The sequence below is a fragment of the Gymnoscopelus microlampas genome (assembly GCF_963454915.1).
Source record: "Gymnoscopelus microlampas genome assembly, chromosome: 11".
NCBI classification, from domain to species: domain Eukaryota; kingdom Metazoa; phylum Chordata; class Actinopteri; order Myctophiformes; family Myctophidae; genus Gymnoscopelus; species Gymnoscopelus microlampas.
The window spans coordinates 36,950,932-36,974,385 of NC_139948.1; the positions used below are offsets into that span (position 1 = coordinate 36,950,932).

Here is a 23,454-nt window from a genome sequence, read left to right on the forward strand (position 1 = left end):
CTATATATTAATGTTCCCCATGGTCTCTCGTACACCTTTGATGATTATCAATATGTTTTACAGCAGCAATTATTAATAATAAATTATTGAAACATTACAGAATCCCATCCGTTTCAATGTAATCTTTAGAAAAATCGAAAAAAATCCCAAAAACATAGTTATCGCCCAACAACTATATATTAATGTCCCCCATGGTCTCTTGTACACCTGTGATGATTATCAATATGTTTTACAGCAGCATTTATTAATAATAAATTATTGAAATATTACAGAATCCCATCCGTTTCAATGTAATCTTTAGAAAAATCATAACAAATCCAAAAAACATAGTTATCACCCAACAACTATATATTAATGTCCCCCATGGTCTCTTGTACACCTGTGATGATTATCAATATGTTTTACAGCAGCATTTATTAAGAATAAATTATTGAAATATTACAGAATCCCATCCATTTCAATGTAATCTTTAGAAAAATCATAAAAAATCTAAAAAACATAGTTATCGCCCAACAACTATATATTAATGTGCCCCATGGTCTCTTGTACACCTGTGATGATTACCAATATGTTTTACAGTAGCAAGTATTAATAATAAATTATTGAAATATTACAGAATCCCATCCATTTCAATGTAATTTTTCAAAAAAATCGTAAAAGATTAAAAAAACATAGTTATTATAGCGTAGCTTTAAGCAACTGCTTACTATGGGACACATACACGTCCCCCAGGGGAGCCCACAGTTGTGACAACCCTTACCCACACGCTTGCCCAAAGCCTCAGGACCTGCCCCCGGCAGGACCCTGACCTACAGGCACCCCAGACCCCTCGGGTCGGGACGCGCAGGACTGAAAAGGCAAAACCTTGACGGACATAAATCCTGTCCGTCACCAATACTGGATAAAACCTAGATTATCCAACCAGTGACAGAGAAACCAAGGCCTCCTCCTCCCTGGACCATGCCTAGCCGGTCCCAGGGGGGCAAGGAAGGCCAGCCAGGTAGGAAGAGAAGCATGCCCCCGGGCACCCCTCGCATTCCCTACCATGAAACTGGCCACTGCAAACTTACAGGGAGAAGAAACATGCCCCAAGGCAAGTTTACACTCCCCCACCAGTAAGAAAGGTGCAAAAAGGTTGAGAAACGACCAATTAAATCGTGACGGGGAGAGAGAGAGCACGCCTCGCAGACCCCGTCGGAACCCGGCTGCTGCACTCACACAAGGAGAAAAGACATGCCCCAAGGCATGTCCAGACTCTTCTACCCGGAGTCAGCTCCCACACCCAAGACTGTACGCGCCATCGTAGATGCCGCCACGTCAAGGCTGTAAGAAGATGCAAAGGTCGAGGGAGATGACCAGTCAGCCGCGGAGCAGATCACCTGCATCGACACCCCTTTGTAAAGGGCCCAAGATGCAGCTACGCTCCGAGCAGAGAGGGCCCTCAGTCCCAGTGGAATAGGGACCCCTCTACTCTCGTACGCCAACCGAATCGCCTCCACAATCCATCTGGACAGGGTCGGTTTAGCCATCGCCTACCTCTGACCTCGGCCAAAGGCGACGAAAGGCTGAGACGACCTACGGCCCATAGCTGTCCTCTAACTGTAGGGCTTCAGAGCCCTCACTGGACAGAGACAAAGTAACCGTTCATCCTTTGCCGAAAAGAACGGCGGAGGATGAATAGCCCCCAGTCCCCGCAACTGCGCCGGTGTGGGACACAAAGGCCAAGTTGGGTTTCAACAAAACCCTCCTGCCGTCATCCGAAAACAACATGCAGCCCCACTCACCGAGAGCGCCTGCATGTCGCGTCATGCCGTAAAAAGGGCCACCAGGAGCACCGTTTTGAGGCTTCAAGGTGGAGAAGGCCAAGTCGTGGTCCAGCCTGCCCAGCAGGTAGATCAGAACGCTTCTCCCGGGTGCCTGAAAAGCAATCACCGGAGGTGACTACTCCAGGCACCATGTTTCGAACATATTCCACCAGATATCATACCGACCTCCGGTGGATTCTGCTCTCGCCCCCTGAAAGGTGGCCACCACGTCAGGGGGGCAGCCCTTGCGGGCCCAGACTCGACTCTTCACGGGGTAAACCCACAGGTCTAGTCCCTGGGGGTCCTCGTGGAACACCTCGTCCCCACCCTGTCTCAGGAGGTTCCTGAACCGGGGGAGAGGCCATGGCTCATCACAGAGGAGGGGAGTGATCTCCGACCTCCAAGAGCCCCACGCTGGTACCACCAGCAGGACCACTCCGCCCTGGATCCTGATCCTTTCCAGTGTTGGACGAATCAGGTCTAGGGGTGGAGACGCATTTTGCAGAGTAGCATGCCCGGCCAACCCGTGTGCCAAGGCGTCTACTCCCAAGGTGATCGATCGAGAAGAACCGCGAGCACTCCGCGTTCTTCTTGGAGCCACCAGGCCGACTTGGGTCCGGCCGAACCGGGCCCAGATCAGGCCCAACGTCCTCGGGCATAGTGGCCAGTCCCCGTACCGGAGCCCTGGTTTTGGACAACCGGTCTGCACCGCTGTCTCAGGAGGCCCGGTACATGAGTGGCGCGTAGTGAAGCCGAATGTTTTACGCTCCAAGGCGTCAGCACGCGTGCTAATCTGACCAAAACAAGAGACCCCAAGCCTCCTTGTTTGTAGGCAGAACACATCGTTGTGACATTCTCCGTTCTGACCAGGACATGGCACCCCACGATGTGGCTCTTGAAACCCTCGAGAACGAGGAAGACTCCCAGCAACTCCAGGTATCCTCACCTGAGAAGCTGGCGTCCGTGGTAATCACCTTCCAGGACACTACTGTGCCTACCCGTATCCTGACCTCTCTGGATAGGAAGGCCGTGTGTGTTCATGGTTCGAGTGACGACACAAACTGTGATGTCACTACCACTTTCCGTGAGCCCATGGTCTGCGGTATCCTCAGAGACCACATCCATTGCTGGAAAGGTCTCTCGTGGAATCTGCCCAACCGGGTCAGGCGTATGGCCGAAGCCATGAGACCCGCGGCTTGCATGCATGTCCTGCACATGACCCGGCGCCCCAGGCGCAGGGAGTGCACACATGTCAAAGAGCTCGCCGTCCTGTCCTGAGACAGGCGCGCAACCATCGTGGTGGAATCCAAAATTCCCACGAAGGTGGCTAGCTGGGAAGAATCAGAGCGCACTCCTGAGCGTCGATTGTGAAGCCCAGGGACTGCAGGTGCGTAATGGCCACCTCCGTGTGCCGTGCCACCTCCACCCTGGAGTCCGCTGCCAGCAGCCAGTTGTCTACATATGTTGCCAGACGCAGACCCTGCTGCCGCAGCGGGGCTATCGCCGCCTCCGTGCACAGTCACGAAAAAAACCCTGTGGCTTAGTGACATGCCGGACGGGAGTACCGCATGCTCGCACGTCTCGCCTTCGTAACCGAAACGCAGGGCGGTGGTTAGATTGGGACGTAAAGATAGGTATCCTTGATATCTATACCCGTCCACCAATTGCTTTTTCGTATCGTCTTCAACAGCGTCGCTGTTGTGAGCATACGAAGTTTAATATAAAAACCTTCAGAATTCTGTTCAAACCCTTCAGGTTCAGAATAGGTCTTACGCCCCCCCCCTCTTCTTTTCACCAGGAAAAACTCCGAATAATAACCCAGTCGGTTCTGATCCGGAGATAAATCACTGATTGCACCCTTGCTCAGGAGAGCTGAAACCTCTTCCCTCAGCGTTATGGCCGCTTGGCCCGACGCGTGGGGGAACACTATCTTGCCCGATAGTGGAGGTTTGCTCGAAAATTGCAACCTGTATCCTGTTAACATGGTGCGCAGCACCCAAGGATTCGGTTTGCATGCTTTCCATTCGGAAAAGCATCGAGCGAGAGGGTTCGTGGGGATGGTGGGGGCTGCTGACGTCACCTGCCACGTCGGGCTCTGACCGATCGACGGTGGGGAAAGCCCGTGACGTAGACGGGGAATCACACACACCGTAGACATCCGCCCTGTAGCATTGCTCGGTAGCGCTAGCTGGGCTAATGTCGGTCTCGTCACAGAGCGCGCACCCGTTCCCAAGGGGATACGAGACGCTGTCGGCTCTCCAGACGTAGTCTCGGAACCTTGCCCCGGTGTAGTACTTACCCAGCTTTCTTGTCGTCCTTACGCCTTACGTCCTGGAAACCAAGAGAGCTATCGGGTCGCTCCCAGGAACTAGCTCTGGTGGAGGACGCCCTGGATGCACCACGCTGACGCTTGCAACCAGAGGCGAGCTCGAAACACTGTAGTCTCTCTAAGTCGGCTGTGAGAGCCATGTTGGGCCTACATCCTCCTCCTCGTCCACCACCACGATGAATTCCTCGTCCTCGCCGTCCGAGTCGCTGCATTCCGTGGCAGTGTCTCCCCATGCGGCGATGGAGGTGGTGGGGGAGAAGGATGTGAGGCCCGACAGCCTCGGCAGCGACCTCTCGGTCGGGGGATGAGGGAGCGGCCCTCGAGGCCTGCTCATCCCGGACCTTGCTGATGGCTCCACTGGCGCGTGGGGCCGAGTGGAGCGGAGGGCCCAAGGCCCCCGGGCTAGTGCGAGCTTCCTCGGTGCCTTTGCTGGGGGAGCTTCGGGGCTAGCACCGCCGCTTGTCGAGGCCGCTAGGTCCATGGCCCTTTGCAGGCGCCGGTCTAGCTGGGCCTCGGAGAACATCCCGCATGGCCCGCAGCCGCCTTTGTCCTGACCCCGCTCGCAAGCGAGCCAGCCATGGCTCGGGCCAAGGCAGGAGATGCAGTGGTCGTCGTCCGCAGCGACCAGGAAACCGCATCCTCGGAACGCGCAGTGACGAGGTGCCTCCATCTTTTCCCTCTTCCGTCGAGACACGAGACGAACAAAAGGCTAGGCTGCTAGCCTTCGTTGGCTCCGTGTGCTTCGCGTTGGCAGAGTGGAAGAAGAGCTCATGTGACGCAGTGGTATTTATACCACTACCATTTTCCGGTTTGCGTCATAAGGCCCGTATCCAATGGACATTGGAGTTCCGTGAGTCCTGTTGTTGCTCTGTGCGATCGCCAGGGGGCGATGATATCCCATAGTAAGCAGTTACTTAAAGCTACGCTATAATTTTTGAATAATGACATTGAAATGGATGGGATTCTGTAATGTTTCAATAATTTATTATTAATAATTGCTGCTGTAAAACATATTGATAATCATCACAGGTGTTCAGGAGACCATGGGGCACATTAATATATAGTTGTTGGGTGATAACTATGTTTTTTGAAATGTTTATGATTTTTTAAAGAATTACATTGAAATGGATGGGATTCTGTAATATTTCAATATTTTATTATTAATAATTGCTGCTGTAAAACATATTGATAATCATCACAGGTGTACAAGAGACCTAGGGGCACATTAATATATAGTTGTTGGGTGATAACTATGTTTTTTGGATTTTATTTGGGGGATTTTTCTAAAGATTACATTGAAATGGATGGGATTCTGTAATATTTCAATAATTTATTATTAATAAATGCTGCTGTAAAACATATTGATAATCATCACAGGTGTACAAGAGACCATGGGGCACATTAATATATAGTTGTTGGGCGATAACTATGTTTTTTGGATTTTTTTTCGATTTGTCTAAAGATTACATTGAAATGGATGGGATTCTGTAATATTTCTATAATTTATTATTAATAAATGCTGCTGTAAAACATATTGATAATCATCACAGGTGTACAAGAGACCATGGGGAACATTAATATATAGTTGTTGGGCGATAACTATGTTTTTTGGATTTGTTATGATTTTTCTAAAGATTACATTGAAACGGATGGGATTCTGTAATATTTCAATAATTTATTATTAATAATTGCTGCTGTAAAACATATTGATAATCATCACAGGTGTACAAGAGACCATGGGGCACATTAATATATAGTTGTTGGGTGATAACTATGTTTTTTGGATTTCTTAAGATTTTTCTAAAGATTACATTGAAATGGATGGGATTCTGTAATATTTCAATAATTTATTATTAATAATTGCTGCTGTAAAACATATTGATAATCATCACAGGTGTACAAGAGACCATGGGGGACATTAATATATAGTTGTTGGGTGATAACTATGTTTTTTGGATTTGTTATGATTTTTCTAAAGATTACATTGAAACGGATGGGATTCTGTAATATTTCAATAATTTATTATTAATAAATGCTGCTGTAAAACATATTGATAATCATCACAGGTGTACAAGAGACCATGGGGGACATTAATATATAGTTGTTGGGCGATAACTATGTTTTTTGGATTTTTTTCGATTTTTCTAAAGATTACATTGAAACGGATGGGATTCTGTAATATTTCAATAATTTATTATTAATAATTGCTGCTGTAAAACATATTGATAATCATCACAGGTGTACGAGAGACCATGGGGAACATTAATATATAGTTGTTGGGTGATAACTATGTTTTTTAAATTTTTTATGATTTTTTGAAAGATTACATTGAAATCGATGGGGATTCTGTAATATTTCAATATTTTATTATTAATAATTGCTACTGTAAAACATATTGGTAATGATCACAGGTGTACAAGAGACCATGGGGTACATTAATATATAGTTGTTGGGCGATAACTATGTTTTTTGGATTTTTTTTTATTTTTCTAAAGATTACATTGAAACGGATGGGATTCTGTAATATTTCAATAATTTATTATTAATAATTGCTGCTGTAAAACATATTGATAATCATCACAGGTGTACAAGAGACCATGGGGAACATTAATATATAGTTGTTGGGCGATAACTATGTTTTTTGGATTTGTTATGATTTTTCTAAAGATTACATTGAAACGGATGGGATTCTGTAATATTTCAATAATTTATTATTAATAATTGCTGCTGTAAAACATATTGATAATCATCACAGGTGTACAAGAGACCATGGGGCACATTAATATATAGTTGTTGGGTGATAACTATGTTTTTTGGATTTCTTAAGATTTTTCTAAAGATTACATTGAAATGGATGGGATTCTGTAATATTTCAATAATTTATTATTAATAATTGCTGCTGTAAAACATATTGATAATCATCACAGGTGTACAAGAGACCTAGGGGCACATTAATATATAGTTGTTGGGTGATAACTATGTTTTTTGGATTTTTTCCGATTTTTATAAAGATTACATTGAAACGGATAGGATTCTGTAATATTTCAATAATTTATTATTAATAATTGCTGCTGTAAAACATATTGATAATCATCACAGGTGTACGAGAGACCATGGGGAACATTAATATATAGTTGTTGGGCGATAACTATGTTTTTTGAATTTTTTATGATTTTTTGAAAGATTACATTGAAATCGATGGGGATTCTGTAATATTTCAATATTTTATTATTAATAATTGCTACTGTAAAACATATTGGTAATCATCACAGGTGTACAAGAGACCATGGGGGACATTAATATATAGTTGTTGGGCGATAACTATGTTTTTGGGATTTTTTTCGATTTTTCTAAAGATTACATTGAAACGGATGGGATTCTGTAATGTTTCAATAATTTATTATTAATAATTGCTGCTGTAAAACATATTGATAATCATCAAAGGTGTACGAGAGACCATGGGGAACATTAATATATAGTTGTTGGGTGATAACTATGTTTTTTGATTTTTTTATGATTTTTTGAAAGATTACATTGAAATCGATGGGGATTCTGTAATATTTCAATATTTTATTATTAATAATTGCTACTGTAAAACATATTGGTAATGATCACAGGTGTACAAGAGACCATGGGGTACATTAATATATAGTTGTTGGGCGATAACTATGTTTTTTGGATTTTTTTCGATTTTTCTAAAGATTACATTGAAACGGATGGGATTCTGTAATATTTCAATAATTTATTATTAATAATTGCTGCTGTAAAACATATTGATAATCATCACAGGTGTACGAGAGACCATGGGGAACATTAATATATAGTTGTTGGGTGATAACTATGTTTTTTGAATTTTTTATGATTTTTTGAAAGATTACATTGAAATCGATGGGGATTCTGTAATATTTCAATATTTTATTATTAATAATTGCTACTGTAAAACATATTGGTAATGATCAGAGGTGTACAAGAGACCATGGGGCACATTAATATGTAGTTGTTGGGCGATAACTATGTTTTTTAGATTTGTTATGATTTTTCTAAAGATTACATTGAAATGGATGGGATTCTGTAATATTTCAATAATTTATTATTAATAAATGCTGCTGTAAAACATATTGATAATCATCACAGGTGTACAAGAGACCATGGGGGACATTAATATATAGTTGTTGGGTGATAACTATGTTTTTTGGATTTGTTATGATTTTTCTAAAGATTACATTGAAACGGATGGGATTCTGTAATATTTCAATAATTTATTATTAATAATTGCTGCTGTAAAACATATTGATAATCATCACAGGTGTACGAGAGACCATGGGGAACATCTTTCGCCGCAGGCTGAAAACCCACCTCTTCAGGAAACACTATCCTTCCTCTTTGCCTGGCCTACTTGTTGTTAACTAGTTGTACGAACTCTTGTTTTATTTTTGTATTGTTTTATTGGATCTTGTTTAGTCGATACACTTATTTGTTTTAGCTCGTGCTCATTTGATTTTGCCATTTTTGTCTCATCTGTTTAAGAAAGTAGGTAGCTGATATATTGCACTTTTACCTTAGCGCTAGGTATACTCTTGGTTGCTTGTTTTTGCAGGAAATGTACTTAAAACTTCTGGTGATTAGTAGTTTTCGTTCCCTACCTATGTTGAATACACTTATTGTAAGTCGCTTTGGATAAAAGCGTCTGCTAAATGACTGTAATGTAATGTAATGTAATGTAATGTAATATATAGTTGTTGGGTGATAACTATGTTTTTTGAATTTTTTATGATTTTTTGAAAGATTACATTGAAATCGATGGGGATTCTGTAATATTTCAATATTTTATTATTAATAATTGCTACTGTAAAACATATTGGTAATGATCACAGGTGTACAAGAGACCATGGGGTACATTAATATATAGTTGTTGGGCGATAACTATGTTTTTTGTATTTTTTTCGATTTTTCTAAAGATTACATTGAAACGGATGGGATTCTGTAATATTTCAATAATTTATTATTAATAATTGCTGCTGTAAAACATATTGATAATCATCACAGGTGTACGAGAGACCATGGGGAACATTAATATATAGTTGTTGGGTGATAACTATGTTTTTTGATTTTTTTTATGATTTTTTGAAAGATTACATTGAAATCGATGGGGATTCTGTAATATTTCAATATTTTATTATTAATAATTGCTACTGTAAAACATATTGGTAATGATCACAGGTGTACAAGAGACCATGGGGAACATTAATATATAGTTGTTGGGCGATAACTATGTTTTTTGGATTTGTTATGATTTTTCTAAAGATTACATTGAAACGGATAGGATTCTGTAATATTTCAATAATTTATTATTAATAATTGCTGCTGTAAAACATATTGATAATCATCACAGGTGTACAAGAGACCATGGGGCACATTAATATATAGTTGTTGGGTGATAACTATGTTTTTTGGATTTCTTAAGATTTTTCTAAAGATTACATTGAAATGGATGGGATTCTGTAATATTTCAATAATTTATTATTAATAATTGCTGCTGTAAAACATATTGATAATCATCACAGGTGTACAAGAGACCTAGGGGCACATTAATATATAGTTGTTGGGTGATAACTATGTTTTTTGGATTTTTTTCGATTTTTCTAAAGATTACATTGAAACGAATGGGATTCTGTAATATTTCAATAATTTATTATTAATAAATGCTGCTGTAAAACATATTGATAATCATCACAGGTGTACAAGAGACCATGGGGGACATTAATATATAGTTGTTGGGCGATAACTATGTTTTTTGGATTTCTTATGATTTTTCTAAAGATTACATTGAAATCGATGGGATTCTGTAATATTTCAATAATTTATTATTAATAATTGCTGCTGTAAAACATATTGGTAATGATCACAGGTGTACAAGAGACCATGGGGGACATTAATATATAGTTGTTGGGCGATAACTATGTTTTTTGGATTTTTTTCGATTTTTCTAAAGATTACATTGAAACGGATGGGATTCTGTAATATTTCAATAATTTATTATTAATAATTGCTGCTGTAAAACATATTGATAATCATCACAGGTGTACGAGAGACCATGGGGAACATTAATATATAGTTGTTGGGTGATAACTATGTTTTTTGAATTTTTTATGATTTTTTGAAAGATTACATTGAAATCGATGGGGATTCTGTAATATTTCAATATTTTATTATTAATAATTGCTACTGTAAAACATATTGGTAATGATCACAGGTGTACAAGAGACCATGGGGTACATTAATATATAGTTGTTGGGCGATAACTATGTTTTTTGGATTTTTTTCGATTTTTCTAAAGATTACATTGAAACGGATGGGATTCTGTAATATTTCAATAATTTATTATTAATAAATGCTGCTGTAAAACATATTGATAATCATCACAGGTGTACAAGAGACCATGGGGGACATTAATATATAGTTGTTGGGTGATAACTATGTTTTTTGAATTTTTTATGATTTTTTGAAAGATTACATTGAAATCGATGGGGATTCTGTAATATTTCAATATTTTATTATTAATAATTGCTACTGTAAAACATATTGGTAATCATCACAGGTGTACAAGAGACCATGGGGGACATTAATATATAGTTGTTGGGCGATAACTATGTTTTTTGGATTTTTTTCGATTTTTCTAAAGATTACATTGAAACGGATGGGATTCTGTAATATTTCAATAATTTATTATTAATAATTGCTGCTGTAAAACATATTGATAATCATCACAGGTGTACGAGAGACCATGGGGAACATTAATATATAGTTGTTGGGTGATAACTATGTTTTTTGAATTTTTTATGATTTTTTGAAAGATTACATTGAAATCGATGGGGATTCTGTAATATTTCAATATTTTATTATTAATAATTGCTACTGTAAAACATATTGGTAATGATCACAGGTGTACAAGAGACCATGGGGTACATTAATATATAGTTGTTGGGCGATAACTATGTTTTTTGGATTTTTTTCGATTTTTCTAAAGATTACATTGAAACGGATGGGATTCTGTAATATTTCAATAATTTATTATTAATAATTGCTGCTGTAAAACATATTGATAATCATCACAGGTGTACGAGAGACCATGGGGAACATTAATATATAGTTGTTGGGTGATAACTATGTTTTTTGAATTTTTTATGATTTTTTGAAAGATTACATTGAAATCGATGGGGATTCTGTAATATTTCAATATTTTATTATTAATAATTGCTACTGTAAAACATATTGGTAATGATCAGAGGTGTACAAGAGACCATGGGGCACATTAATATGTAGTTGTTGGGCGATAACTATGTTTTTTAGATTTGTTATGATTTTTCTAAAGATTACATTGAAATGGATGGGATTCTGTAATATTTCAATAATTTATTATTAATAAATGCTGCTGTAAAACATATTGATAATCATCACAGGTGTACAAGAGACCATGGGGGACATTAATATATAGTTGTTGGGTGATAACTATGTTTTTTGGATTTGTTATGATTTTTCTAAAGATTACATTGAAACGGATGGGATTCTGTAATATTTCAATAATTTATTATTAATAATTGCTGCTGTAAAACATATTGATAATCATCACAGGTGTACGAGAGACCATGGGGAACATCTTTCGCCGCAGGCTGAAAACCCACCTCTTCAGGAAACACTATCCTTCCTCTTTGCCTGGCCTACTTGTTGTTAACTAGTTGTACGAACTCTTGTTTTATTTTTGTATTGTTTTATTGGATCTTGTTTAGTCGATACACTTATTTGTTTTAGCTCGTGCTCATTTGATTTTGCCATTTTTGTCTCATCTGTTTAAGAAAGTAGGTAGCTGATATATTGCACTTTTACCTTAGCGCTAGGTATACTCTTGGTTGCTTGTTTTTGCAGGAAATGTACTTAAAACTTCTGGTGATTAGTAGTTTTCGTTCCCTACCTATGTTGAATACACTTATTGTAAGTCGCTTTGGATAAAAGCGTCTGCTAAATGACTGTAATGTAATGTAATGTAATGTAATGTAATATATAGTTGTTGGGTGATAACTATGTTTTTTGAATTTTTTATGATTTTTTGAAAGATTACATTGAAATCGATGGGGATTCTGTAATATTTCAATATTTTATTATTAATAATTGCTACTGTAAAACATATTGGTAATGATCACAGGTGTACAAGAGACCATGGGGTACATTAATATATAGTTGTTGGGCGATAACTATGTTTTTTGTATTTTTTTCGATTTTTCTAAAGATTACATTGAAACGGATGGGATTCTGTAATATTTCAATAATTTATTATTAATAATTGCTGCTGTAAAACATATTGATAATCATCACAGGTGTACGAGAGACCATGGGGAACATTAATATATAGTTGTTGGGTGATAACTATGTTTTTTGAATTTTTTATGATTTTTTGAAAGATTACATTGAAATCGATGGGGATTCTGTAATATTTCAATATTTTATTATTAATAATTGCTACTGTAAAACATATTGATAATGATCACAGGTGTACAAGAGACCATGGGGTACATTAATAAATAGTTGTTGGGCGATAACTATGTTTTTTGTATTTTTTTCGATTTTTCTAAAGATTACATTGAAACGGATGGGATTCTGTAATATTTCAATAATTTATTATTAATAATTGCTGCTGTAAAACATATTGATAATCATCACAGGTGTACGAGAGACCATGGGGAACATTAATATATAGTTGTTGGGTGATAACTATGTTTTTTGAATTTTTTTTATGATTTTTGGAAAGATTACATTGAAATCAATGGGGATTCTGTAATATTTCAATATTTTATTATTAATAATTGCTACTGTAAAACCTATTGGTAATGATCACAGGTTTACAAGAGACCATGGGGTACATTAATATATAGTTGTTGGGCGATAACTATGTTTTTTGGATTTTTTTCGATTTTTCTAAAGATTACATTGAAACGGATGGGATTCTGTAATATTTCAATAATTTATTATTAATAATTGCTGCTGTAAAACATATTGATAATCATCACAGGTGTACGAGAGACCATGGGGAACATTAATATATAGTTGTTGGGTGATAACTATGTTTTTTGAATTTTTTATGATTTTTTGAAAGATTACATTGAAATCGATGGGGATTCTGTAATATTTCAATATTTTATTATTAATAATTGCTACTGTAAAACATATTGGTAATGATCACAGGTGTACAAGAGACCATGGGGCACATTAATATATAGTTGTTGGGCGATAACTATGTTTTTTAAATTTGTTATGATTTTTCTAAAGATTACATTGAAACGGATGGGATTCTGTAATATTTCAATAATGTATTATTAATAATTGCTGCTGTAAAACATATTGATAATCATCAAAGCTTTACAAGAGACCATGGGGCACATCTAACTATATAAATGGCGACCGACTTCCGCACCCTCGGTGTCCACACCCCACAGCTCTGTTATCGAATGAACAACGCACCGCCAGACCACATGTCGCCAACTGACTCGCCACGCCGGCCGCGCTGAATTTACGCCTCGCGTAGGGGACATCTCACTGTTCACTACACCTCTTCCACCGCGCAACATAATTAATTCTACTCACCAAATGTCGGACAAAACGGAAGGGGAGGCAGCTTCGTACCGTTTACCGTGCGCACGACCTCATCACCACAACAGCAGGCAGCCGCTGCGGGGTTTTTTTCCTTTTTTTCCTAACTTTTTTTTGGTCACCATTTTCTCCAGGCACCATTTCTGGTGTAACGTCGGGTGTTTCTTTTCACCAGCCAATCACCTTTCACGTTGCCACGTCCGTTGCCACGTCGCGCTGACGTACGCTAAACAAGCGCTGCCGTGCGCACAATGCAAACGAGCCCAAAGGCGCGCAAAAATAAGCCGACCATTGCTTACACACAAAGTCAGACCTGGCAACGCAGCCTACGCCAATCATGTGTGAGAGATCTACAAGCTATGGGGCAGAGACGCCACCGTATCTTAGCAACAACTACAGCGCTCACTCTCATTGGTCGTGTCACGCTAAGAGCAGTCTCCAGACAATGGCATCGCAGACAGCTTGCTGTTACTGCTGTAGCCATCACACGCAGTTGCAGCACGACGGACAGGGCGCTGTGATAGCTGCCATGTCGCTAACGCTAACCTGGTTGTCATGCCTGCAGCGGCTGTGCAATCACTTTGTCAACAATGCACGTTCGTGTGGTGAATGTCTATATTGCTGCTCAGTTCGTCCATTGTAGATGGTGTATGTTTGTGTGTGTCTTCTGGAGAACTATGTAGCTCCACAGCAACTACAGTAACTAACGTAATGGCAGGACCGCCCCCTGCAACGCATGTTAGGCTGCATTATGGTCATGTAGTAATTTCAGATAATTTCGCTCCGATTACAGCAGTGTTTATCAACCCTTTCACGCCGCCCCCCCCCCCCCCCCCCCCCCAAATACACGTACTTGATCTGGGACCCCCCCATTCTGTTTCACTCCGTTCCACAAGTAAATATTGTGAAAATAGCCGATCTACAAGCTCGAAACGCCTCACGTTGAGAGGCTTTGTAAGCTTGGAGATCGGCTATTTTCTACATGATTGCCTCTTTCTTACATTCTTTGCCAATGTGGCCCATGTTTTCATAGCATAGTTTTTTGACTACTTCTGTTGCAGAAATGGCCATTTCCTTTACTTTCGGTTTTTTATTGTCTCCGCCAGGCCGAAAGGCATGGCGCAAGACTATGTTTCACCCCCTGTCCGTCCGTCTGTGATAGCTAATCTCTCACATCGTTGACTTGATCGCAGCAAAATAACAGCCCGATGTGGAGAGTCAGTGAGAGCTGGATAAACGACGTAAAATGTGTCAAAAGGAGTCTGTACGGCTGTCGATAAATGAACACATGACGTCGGTGGGAGAGGAGATATTGTGTCTTTTGGACAAACAGCAGCGTGGTGCTGATGTTTGTTGTGTCAAGCAGCTTAATGTCAGAGTGTTTGTGTTGGAGCGCCTCAGTGCGGCTGCAGAGTTCATGTGCAACCTCTTCCAGAGAGACACAGAGACACTAGAAACTCTGCTGGGGGAAAAAAACACTGCTGGCCATTGACTTTCCTATGGACATTGATCTACACACTGCAGGTATATCTGCTACACACACAACATCAAACTACACACTGCAGGTATGATGCAGCGTTTGCATTACAGCCAGCATGCCAGCGTAGTTCCCATATGGTTTCAAGGTGGGCTAAACCATATGGACCCCATGTCAGCAATGTCAGCGGCATCCACTTCAGTCCCAACTGCGATGCCCATGCAGGCTATAAGTAGCTTCTACCTGGCCCTTAGGTGGGCCCCAACTAGCCATGTTTATGTGGGACCAAGGCGGGTCCTAACTGGGTTTGCCCATGCAGGCTTTAACTGGGTTCTACCTGGGCCCTAGGTGTACCCTAACCAACCACAGTGCAGTGCCCATCGCTCCAATTGTTGTGACGTCAGGGCTCTCAATACTGCACATTGGTGGAGGAGGAGGGGCCGCAGGGCGACCGCACACATCGCTGAACCAATGGTAGCCCACGGATGTTTCCTCTGTGGATTTACAATCTGCCCCTCTATGCCACATATCCGCACTACAGGGTCTTCACTGACCGAGCCACGGCCCCACTGACCCTCATGACGCTACGCCACTTAAACGTGCGGCAGCATGCGCTGGGTTGCCAGGTTTGCACAGCCTGCGCCAGAAACAAGCAACCACCTTCATGAAAAAAAAAAAAAAAACCCAAATGGTCCGCAATGTTCCAGGGGTGTCCCCGCGCGTCCCAACACTCCACAGGGGGTCAGTGGACCATCAGGGGGTCCGCGGACCCCCTGTGGACCCCCTGAAACATAACAAATATTATTTCTTCAAATTTTTTCCTTTTTCAAAAAAACTTTTCCACAGTTTCACTCCGGCGATTTGGGTCCCCCAATACACACACGGCCACGCTGGGCCCCGTGCGCGGCTGGGGTTGAGGGGGGCGTAGCCCCCCGAAACTCTAGTTAATATATAGTTGTTGGGCGATAACTATGTTTTTTAGATTTTTTATGATTTTTCTAAAGATTACATTGAAATGGATGGGATTCTGTAATATTTCAATAATTTATTATTAATAAATGCTGCTGTAAAACATATTGATAATCATCACAGGTGTACAAGAGACCATGGGGCACATTAATATATAGTTGTATGGTGATAACTATGTTTTTGGGATTTCTTATGATTTTTCTAAAGATTACATTGAAACGGATGGGATTCTGTAATATTTCAATAATTTATTATTAATAATTGCTGCTGTAAAACATATTGATAATCATCACAGGTGTACAAGAGACCATGGGGAACATTAATATATCGTTGTTGGGTGATAACTATGTTTTTTGGATTTTTTTATGATTTTTCTAAAGATTACATTGAAATGGATGGGATTCTGTAATATCTCAATGATTTATTATTAATAAATACTGCTGTAAAACATATTGATAATGATCACAGGTGTACAAGAGACCATGGGGAACATTAATATATAGTTGTTGGGTGATAACTATGTTTTTTGGATTTTTTTTGATTTTTCTAAAGATTACATTGAAACGGATGGGATTCTGTAATATTTCAATAATTTATTATTATTAATTGCTGCTGTAAAACATATTGATAATCATCACAGCTTTACAAGAGACCATGGGGCACATTAATATATAGTTGTTGGGTGATAACTATGTTTTTTGAATTTTTTATGATTTTTTGGAAGATTACATTGAAATCGATGGGGATTCTGTAATATTTCAATATTTTATTATTAATAATTGCTACTGTAAAACATATTGGTAATGATCACAGGTGTACAAGAGACCATGGGGGACATTAATATATAGTTGTTGGGCGATAACTATGTTTTTTGGATTTTTTTCGATTTTTCTAAAGATTACATTGAAACGGATGGGATTCTGTAATATTTCAATAATTTATTATTAATAATTGCTGCTGTAAAACATATTGATAATCATCACAGGTGTACGAGAGACCATGGGGAACATTAATATATAGTTGTTGGGTGATAACTATGTTTTTTGATTTTTTTATGATTTTTTGAAAGATTACATTGAAATCGATGGGGATTCTGTTATATTTCAATATTTTATTATTAATACTTGCTACTGTAAAACATATTGGTAATGATCACAGGTGTACAAGAGACCATGGGGTACATTAATATATAGTTGTTGGGCGATAACTATGTTTTTTGGATTTTTTTCGATTTTTCTAAAGATTACATTGAAACGGATGGGATTCTGTAATATTTCAATAATTTATTATTAATAATTGCTGCTGTAAAACATATTGATAATCATCACAGGTGTACGAGAGACCATGGGGAACATTAATATATAGTTGTTGGGTGATAACTATGTTTTTTGATTTTTTTATGATTTTTTGAAAGATTACATTGAAATCGATGGGGATTCTGTAATATTTCAATATTTTATTATTAATAATTGCTACTGTAAAACATATTGGTAATGATCACAGGTGTACAAGAGACCATGGGGCACATTAATATATAGTTGTTGGGTGATAACTATGTTTTTTAGATTTTTTATGATTTTTCTGAAGATTACATTGTAATGGATGGGATTCTGTAATATTTCAATAATTTATTATTAATAATTGCTACTGTAAAACATATTGATAATCATCACAGGTGTACAAGAGACCATGGGGCACATTAATATATAGTTGTTGGGCGATAACTATGTTTTTTAGATTTTTTATGATTTTTCTAAAGATTACATTGAAATGGATGGGATTCTGTAATATTTCAATAATTTATTATTAATGATTGCTGCTGTAAAACATATTGATAATCATCACAGGTGTACAAGAGACCATGGGACACATTAATATATAGTTGTTGGGTGATAACTATGTTTTTTGATTTTTTTATGATTTTCTGATAAATTACATTGAAATGGATGGGATTCTGTAATATTTCAATATTTTATTATTAATAATCGGTACAGTAAAATATATTGGTAATGATCACATATGGTAAAGGACACACATGGGCACAATAACATTTAGTTGCTGGGTGATAACTATGTTTTTAGATTTTTTTTATGATTTCCCAAAAAAAAATAATGTATTATTGTAATACTACAATATTTTATTATTAATAATTTGTGCAGTAAAACATTTCGGTAATAATCACAGACGAGAACATTAGACACAAACAATGTTTTTAGTTTGTTTTATGACATTTTTACATGTATATATTGAAGTAACTGGGATTTACGATTTCATTGAACGCACCATCAGTTCGCCTAACCGTAAAAAGCCACGTAGCCGCGCAATCATTTTTGAAGCACGGCTGGTGCGACCGACTCTCTCTGAAGAGCGGCCAGCGTGACCGCAGTAGTTTAGTAGACCTTGTATTGTGAATTTGTACTTCCATGTACTGATTTTCTCATGTCTTACTAAATAAAGTACTTCAATCAATCAAACTCAAGGATTTACTGAGAATGCTGATTAAATGTAATGTTGGTCAATTTCTATTTTCTCTTACCACTCTGGCGATCATGGGAAGCAGCGGAGTGAGATGTTCTTAATGGGGCTAGGAAAGCTGTGAGTGACACAAACATTTCTTCCCTTAATGAGTAAATAATTGCAGACCACTAGTCCAGACCACTAGTAAAATGCACCGAGCTACACGACAACAGCCTGCGGCCACGGGGACCCAAATAAACGAAACACCACGTACGCCACTTCCGCAAGACGCAGGAACTCAACTCTAGAAAAAACACCAAGGATTCGTCCGTGACGTCTCAAATAAACGCCATCTAGCAGAAGTGCTAATTTCGTAGCACAACCCCTTTGCTTGAAAACATTACGTACTTTCAACTTTAAAAGAGTGTACAAAACTCGTGTAAGCTTCGGTTGAAAATACGCAAATGTCTTGATCATACATGAACAAACAACCACGTAACGTTATGAATTAAAACTACTGGCTAATCACGTGATTAATTCTGACGTGACTGACTTAACCTTGGTATTACAGTCAGCTGCGGCGAATGAAAACATTTTCCGGGGTCGCTCTCTGTGTGGAAGCCGAGGAGAATTACTTTCAAAGGTTTCGTGTTATACAAAGTACAAAGCCGCCGTTTATCACAGTGCAGTTCTCTGGCCGACTCGAGTTGCACCGCCACAGCTTGTCAACATGAACCAAGAGAAGGACTTCTCGCCGCTGACGCCCAACATCGTCAGGGCGCTCAACGACAAACTGTACGAGAAAAGGAAAGTCGCTGCCTTGGAGATAGAGAAGCTGGTGCGCGAGTTCGTGGCCCAGAACAACTCCACTCAGATCAGACATGTCATCCAGATCCTGGCCGCGGAGTTCGCCCTGTCCCAGCACCCTCACAGCCGCAAAGGGGGTCTCATCGGGCTGGCCGCCTGCTCCATCGCCCTCGGCAAAGACTCGGGTCTGTATCTGAAGGAGCTGATCGAGCCCGTGCTCACGTGTTTCAATGACTCTGACAGCCGCCTGCGCTATTACGCCTGCGAGGCCCTCTACAATATAGTTAAGGTGGCCAGAGGGGCCGTTCTGCCGCACTTCAATCTTCTTTTTGACGGGCTCAGCAAGCTGGCTGCGGACCCTGACCCTAATGTGAAAAGTGGATCTGAACTCCTGGACAGACTGCTGAAGGACATAGTGACAGAAAGTAACAAGTTTGATTTGGTGGCATTTGTCCCCTTGTTGAGAGAGAGAATATATTCCAACAATCAGTATGCTCGTCAGTTCATTATTTCCTGGATACTGGTCCTGGAGTCTGTGCCCGACATCAACCTCTTGGACTACCTCCCCGAGATCCTCGACGGACTGTTCCAGATCCTGGGCGACAACAGCAAAGAGATCCGCCGGACGTGCGAGGTGGTTCTGGGAGAGTTTCTGAAGGAGATCAAGAAAACGCCTTCCAGTGTGAAATTTGCAGAGATGGCCAATATCCTGGTCATCCACTGTCAGGTTGCAGATGAGACCAAACTCACCAATGACCTCATCCAGTTGACAGCTATGACCTGGATGAGAGAGTTTATCCAGTTGGCAGGCAGGGTGGTGCTTCCCTACTCCTCTGGCATCCTCACTGCGGTGCTGCCCTGCCTCTCATACGATGACAGAAAGAAGAGCACCAAAGAAGCAGCCAGTGCGTGTAACCACAGCCTGATGAAGCTAGTCACCCCCGAGGATGATGAGGATGAGGTGGCCACGAGAGACACGGAATCACCTCCCAGGGAAGACGGCCTGCCCAAGACAGAAGGCGACGGCAATGATATGCTCAGTGCGTCACAGGAGTCTGTTGGCTTAAGCAATATCAGCTTCTTCACCCCAGCGACCGCTGACCGGCCCCAGGTGACGCTGGACCTGGACGGTATCGTTCAGGTTCTGGACCGCCACCTTCGTGATGTCTCCACCGGCATGATGACCCGCATCGCTGTGCTGAAATGGCTCTACCACCTCTACATCAAGACGCCACGTAAGATGTTCCGTCACACAGACAGCCTGTTTCCTATGCTGCTGAAAACGTTGTCTGACGAGTCCGATGAGGTCATACTGAAGGATCTGGAGGTGTTGGCCGAGATAGCATCATCGCCAGCCGGTCAGTCGGATCCAGCAGGCTCCTGTGACAACATCGATAACAAGCAGGTGCTCAAAGTGCCAAAGCTAGGGCAGCCGCCCGGTTCCAAAACAACTGACACATCCCCCTCTACTCCGAGTATGAACTCGTACTTCTACAAGTTCATGATTAATCTTCTGAAGCGCTTCAGCCTGGAGAGGAAGTTGCTGGAGAATAGAGGGGCATTCATCATCAGGCAGTTGTGCTTGCTGCTCCACGCGGAGAACATCTTCCATTCCATGGCCGACATCCTGCTGAAGGAGGAGGACCTCAAGTTCGCCTCCACCATGGTCCAGACACTAAACACCATCCTGCTCACCTCCGCCGAGCTCTTCCAGCTACGCAACCAGCTGAAAGACCTGCGCTCGCAAGAGAGTTGTTCACTGTTTTGCTGCTTGTATCGGTCCTGGTGCCACAACCCTGTGGCCACCGTGTCACTCTGTTTCCTCACGCAGAACTATAAACATGCATATGATCTCATCCAGAAGTTTGGAGACCTGGAGGTGACTGTGGACTTCCTGATGGAAGTGGACAAGCTGGTCCAGCTCATCGAGAGCCCCATATTCACCTATCTGCGTCTCCAGCTCCTAGACGTGGAGAACAACCCCTACCTGATCAAAGCCCTGTATGGCCTGTTGATGCTACTGCCGCAGAGCCAGGCCTTCCAGCTGCTCTCGCACCGTCTGCGTTGTGTCCCCAATCCAGAGCTCATGAGGACTATTGATGAGTCCAAGTACATGGAATCTAAACAGCAGGGCAACAGTGTCTTCACCCCAGCGAGCGCTGACCGGCGCCAGGTGACGTCTGATCTGGACGGCCCTGGACGCCCGATCCGGTCCCCTCACGTCCAGATAGACTACAACGATCTCCTCCAGCACTTTGATCGGGTCCAGAGCAAGCACCTGGAGGTCCGACACCTGCGCTCTGGGCGCGCCACAGACCACCCCGACAGGAAGTTGATGTGACTTCATTTTCTTTTTGTGCCACAGTGACCTCTGACCATTGAGAACAGCTAGAAGAGCATTAAAGAAGGAAGGTTAGTGTTTGAGAAGACAGAAAAGTATGAAGACAAAAAAATATTTAAAAATGAGACTTATGATTTATTTTAAGTTTGGGAAATCTTAAAGATTTAAAGAAGAAGCTTAAAGAAGCCAAAAGGATTCAATTATATGGTGAATGTTGGTTAACAGATCAGCTCTAATTATATGCTAAAATACACATGTACATTTCTGATCTGGTGTTCATCATGAGAGTGAGCTCACATGGTTAGAGACAGTTAAATATTCTTGAACACATTCTTGTACTCAAGGCTAAAGGCAGTATACAACTTTTATCTAGAGATGTTGTGAGTACACATGGACTTTTGTGCAATTTTAATTGCTGATGGGGATCTCGTCACTCTTGTTACCATTTATGCCGCCGGCATAACTCATCATTTTGCGCTGTATCTGCCTGGAGCAGTCTATATTCACACCATTGAAATATGAACAATGCTTCAAGTAAAGTTGAATTACATCTCAGTATTACGCTCCGTACTAGTCTTTTACAATTTCATCTTAATCTGCACTTGTAATAGTGGGCTGTCTTGAACTACCGGTATATGAATAGATGGCCTAATCAAATATTAGCACTGATAATGTAATGTACACAGCTGAAATGTAATCTAATTATCTCTGTCAAAACATTATCTTTTATGATAATATTATAAAAGAGAAGATCTATTATTTCTATGTCAATGTCATTTGAATAAGGCCTTGTTAGCCAAATTTTAATTGTCAACCCAGTAAGGCATGAATGATTTTGCTTGTGTTTTGGTGATAATGCCTCATAGTACTGTCCTTTAACCACTTAAACCCTGGCATCCCTACTTTGAGCATGTCATAGGTAGAAATGGTCACATTTCTTTAGAAATGTATTGAATATTAAATACAAAAATAGCAGATCTACAAGATCACAACGTGTCACATCATGACGCGTTTAGAGCTTGTAGATCATCTATTAGAATAGCCAAAGATTATAAAAAGACCTTAAGTGGTTAAAGCTTGTTTGTCAGAAATGTCACCGTATCCTTTCCATGTGTTGATTCCATTGTTTTCCTGACTTGTGATTATTTTCCACAAATTTACATTCCCTTTCTTTTCTTTTTTCTTTTAATTACTGTGCCTGTGTCTGTGTCACATTATTAAGGAAGACCAGCACTTTTGTGATACCTGTGTGAAATCCAATAAAATTGATCATGTTAAAAAAAATACTACTTAGTTGGTATGATCGTGTAACTTTGTGTACGCAAATGAGAATTTAGTTAATGCTGAAAATGGAAAACAGATATATAATATCTTTTAATATATAATATTAATATACTACTGGTGATAATTCTACCATTTTATTTCTTCATTACTTTGTTACCTCAAACACAATTTAGTCTAAAGGTTTCTGTTGAGAGAACACTTCGCACACCTAGAATAAAAGCTTACGTGCAGGTGTGTAGGCAAACAAGTGCACATCAATAATGACAGAATATGCCCGCACACTGCCGAACTGCACGGTACAGGAGTAGATTTATTGAAGGAAAAGCAACTCCTGTGCTGTGCA

General features: G+C 40.3%; 1 protein-coding gene across 1 annotated transcript; it reads left to right on the forward strand.

The window, feature by feature from the left end:
* Nucleotides 1–19,107: 19,107 nt before the first annotated feature.
* vac14 (vac14 homolog) lies at nucleotides 19,108–23,095 on the forward strand. The gene has a single exon (XM_084071573.1). The coding sequence runs from the start codon at nucleotides 19,410–19,412 to the stop codon at nucleotides 21,825–21,827; it is 2,418 nt and encodes an 805-aa protein (XP_083927699.1). The 5' UTR covers nucleotides 19,108–19,409; the 3' UTR covers nucleotides 21,828–23,095.
* The last annotated feature ends 359 nt before the right edge of the window (nucleotides 23,096–23,454 follow it).